General features: G+C 34.7%; 1 protein-coding gene across 1 annotated transcript; it reads right to left on the reverse strand.

Annotated features, from left to right (window-relative positions):
• Positions 1 to 555: 555 nt before the first annotated feature.
• LOC133822082 (uncharacterized protein At3g49055-like) lies at positions 556 to 1786 on the reverse strand. Its single transcript, XM_062254298.1, has 3 exons — positions 1059 to 1786; positions 826 to 902; positions 556 to 688 (listed from the first exon to the last, which is right to left on the reverse strand). The coding sequence occupies exons 1-3, from the start codon at positions 1779 to 1781 to the stop codon at positions 556 to 558; spliced, it is 933 nt and encodes a 310-aa protein (XP_062110282.1). The 5' UTR covers positions 1782 to 1786.
• Between the last annotated feature and the right edge of the window lie 2076 nt (positions 1787 to 3862).

A 3862-nucleotide genomic window follows, 5' to 3' on the forward strand; every position in this document is an offset into this window, starting at 1 on the left:
TTGGACATTATTAAAAAAACGCTATTAAAAAGTTACATAATCTATACAGCATGCACTATTCATTGGCGGGAGTATATTATTTCATTGGCGCTTAATTTTTTTCTTTTTTTTTGTCAAAGCCGCTTAATTGAAAAAGGAAAAGACAAAGAAAAACCCATTTCCCCTCCCTCATTCCCGTCTCTCTCTCTCTTCCCACGTTACCCGTCTCTCCCATTTTCTCCATTTTCACTCCATAGCATAATCCATCTCTCTCTCAGAGGAACCCAGACAAACCCGCCTCTCCTACCCACTCACTGTGAATCTCTCTCTCAGAGGAACCCAGACGAACCCAGTGCCTCTCCCACCCGCTCACTGTGAATCTCTCTCTCAGAGGAACCCAGACGAACCCAGCGCCTCTTCCACCCGCATCTCGGTTCTCTCAGTCTGCACCGACCAAGGGTCTCTCTCGGTTCTCTCAGTCAGTGCCTCTCCCATCCGATCACTCTCTCTCAGTTAGTCAAGCAGCTCTGAAGTACACCTCTACCAAGCAAGTAAGTGCATGCATTTTTGTTTCTTCTAATTGTATACATTAAACTCATTTTTAAAAACAATTCTCTCTCTTTCCTCTAACTCCTTGATGTATAACTTGTTTTCTTCAATAATTTGAGCTTGTTTCTCTGTAAGACTCTGCAATCGCTCGGTGTCTGACCTGGGCATAGTGCTGATGTTAAGTAATAGAAAACACCAAAAAGAAACTCCAAGGGGCATAGAAAGATGTGAACAGATAGAATTGTTTTTAAAAATGTTGTAGTTTTCTCTTTAGTAATTGAATGGTAAAGGGTATACCTGGATTCTTCCAAAGATCGCCTCAACTTAGTTATCTCAAGCCGTAAATACTTCATTATCCTCTCCACAGTTGATGCCTAATAAGAAAATTTCAAAATGACAGTAATTAGATAGTTTTAACATTTGTCCGATTCTCAAAGGCCAATCATCTAGTTCCAGTTTCAGGCTAATAATGAAATTGGTGTTGGCCATTCTTAATCAACTAAAGTAAGGTAATCTTAGTACATACATACCAGGCTTACTACCTCCTCTTCACACTCACTGCTATCTGACTTGGTTCCTGAAAAACTCTCTAGTGATTGCTCAGTGTTCCCACTTCCCATCATAAACCCAAAACCAACTCTCTGCAAACCTCGCTCCGCAATCTGCAAAAGGGTAACTCTCTTCTGCTCGCTATTCACCTTCAACCTCTTCTCCACAGCTTCCTTCTCCAACAAGGCTGCTCTCAGCAAACTGTTGGTATCTCTATTCTCCTCTGTCAAACTCACCACACTATTCTCCAACTCCCTCTTCTCCTTCTTCCTCAATTCTTTGTACTCATTCACCTTCTCTTCAGCCTCAGAAGCAAGTCTTGTAACTACCAATAGCTCTTCAGTCAATTCCAATTCCAAACGCATTGAATCACTCTTTTCTATGCCTTTAATGAACTTGCCATCATCATCATCATCATCAGTTTTTTCTACAGCCACATTTTTTATGATCCTTTCCAAGCTCACATTTGCTGATGAAAGAGACTCCAAGCATTTAGACAAAATCTCATTGCTTTGCTCTCTCTTCATTTCCATGTCTTCAATTCTCTCCCTGAAAATTTCAACTTCCTTTTCAAGTTTTTTCCAATTGTGCCCTAATGATTTGTCTCCCAAGCATCTTTTGAGTTGGCTTTGCTCAAAAAAAGAAGAAAAATTGGCCTCTTTTACTTGTCGATCTTCAACCCAAATACAGTGCTTGCTCTTCATACTCTTTTTTTTTCCCCCGAATTCTCAGGAAAAAAGGAAAGGAAAAACGGAAAGGAATGAAAGAAAGAAAACTTCACCCCCTAAATTCTCTTCGTTGGTTCTCCGCATTTCATCTCTATCAGGTATCTAATGTTACTCTTTAATTTCCATATCTATGTTTTGATTAATCTAATTTATGTATATCAGCATTTGGGTTTTCAAGAAATTTTAATAATGTACTGAGCTGAGATTCTCGTAGGTGAAATGAAATTAAGTCAATTTTTGGTGGAGTTGGTTTCTTAGAGGTTTCTCTTGTGATGAAATGATGGGATTATTTATTTGTTCTCAATTATTTTTTATCAAATAGACAATTTCTGGGCTGTTGAAAAATATTTTACTTGTTTTTTGTTCTTTTGATTTTGATTTATACATTTATAAGCCAATACTTTGTATGTAAACTAACTATAACAATATTGGCATATTATCTACTTTCTTATATGAGTTTGCTCTATTTTTGTCATATACTCTATGATGAGTTCTATTTAATATCCAAATATAAAGGTAAAGTGAGCTATTTCATTCTACTTGGAGTGAATTATATGGTACTAATTAAAGAAAACAAATCAAAACTATGATTGGATTCAGAAAACTTAAAGTTGTACTTCCATCTTAAAGTTATCTACCAACTTTGATACAAGAACACTTGATGGGCACTAAATTTTTTCTCTCTCTCTTTACTGTTTTCTGGCTGGAATTGAATTCTGGGTTGATTGGTCTGGATTTTATTGCTGTTTTTTTCTCTGAATTACTGGGTTAGCAATTGTTTGAAGTAGGAAGATCTTATCAGTTTTGCCTAATGATAAAAGCAGTTTATATGAGTTCTGTTTCAATCATTTCAGGACCACAAGAGTACAATAAATGCAATTTACACGGGTTCTGAATTTCTGGAGAGTGTTTTTGCTGGTGTTGAAGTTGGTATAGTGTTTCTGTACTTGGCGTTTTTTGTTCATACTAGTTCTCAACTGTCCTTTATGCCTTAACAAGCTTAAATGATCATTTATTCTGCTGGACTAATCCTGAATATTGATGCACAGGCTCGATGCTTATTTTTTTCGTCGATTTCAGTTATTCAGGATTCACTCCACGAACATAAACAACGGGTGGACTTGCCAAAAAGTAAGTGTTATGTTTCTGGATAGTTTCACTTGATATCAATGTACAAAATGTGTCTGTGCATGCATGTTTTCATGTCACTCAAACTACATCAACATCAAGAACAAGAATATTCACAAGCTCATTCCCTCCCTCCCAATACTATTACAATTTTTTTTTGTCACTGTTGTATATGCAAAAAAAATCAATAGAATATTCTTTAGATATTTTAATTAATTTCTTCTTTTTGTATAGAAAGAAAGAAAGATAAAACTTGTTCTAATTGTAGCTTAAATATTAGGATATTAATGTTTATGCATTTTTGTTGAGTGTTCTACAATTCTAACATCTACTAGTCTTCCTAAAAAAAATAGTTGTTGGGTTTATTATATCTGTGTATTTATATGTATTGAAAGAATGTTAGCTACTTGTTGTATTTGGTTGATTTGTGTTGAATTTCATTTTCTTATCTATAGTATTTACAAGTTATATTAAATATAAGAAAGTGAAACTAGTTTTCATTTCCATTCAAGATATTTGGTTTCGTTTGTCTATTAATTGTTTTAATGTTTGCACAATAACTCTCTCCTTTGCTCATTATTGTATTCTCTCAAACTTGTTCCTCATATTTTTTTTAAGGTGGCATAACATACAGGCAGTAACTTATATATCTTCTCTGTTATATTTTTATTATTATTATTTGTTATCATTTTATTGATTACACCCTAAAAACTTTATATTGTGCATTGTTGCAGGTACTTTTCCTTCAGTTAAAGAGAGAAGACATTTCTACCTTAGGTTAAAGAGAGAGAGAGAAGACATTTCTGTAGAGCATCAGGTTTAATCCTTAATGGGCTTATATGCTTATAGAGATTGAATGATCTTATTTGTTTGTTATTCTGTTTAAATCAAACTTGAACTAAATTTATTGTTTGTATTGGTATTATCTC

The sequence above is a fragment of the Humulus lupulus genome, chromosome 1 (assembly GCF_963169125.1).
Source record: "Humulus lupulus chromosome 1, drHumLupu1.1, whole genome shotgun sequence".
In the NCBI taxonomy this organism is placed as follows: Eukaryota; Viridiplantae; Streptophyta; class Magnoliopsida; order Rosales; family Cannabaceae; genus Humulus; species Humulus lupulus.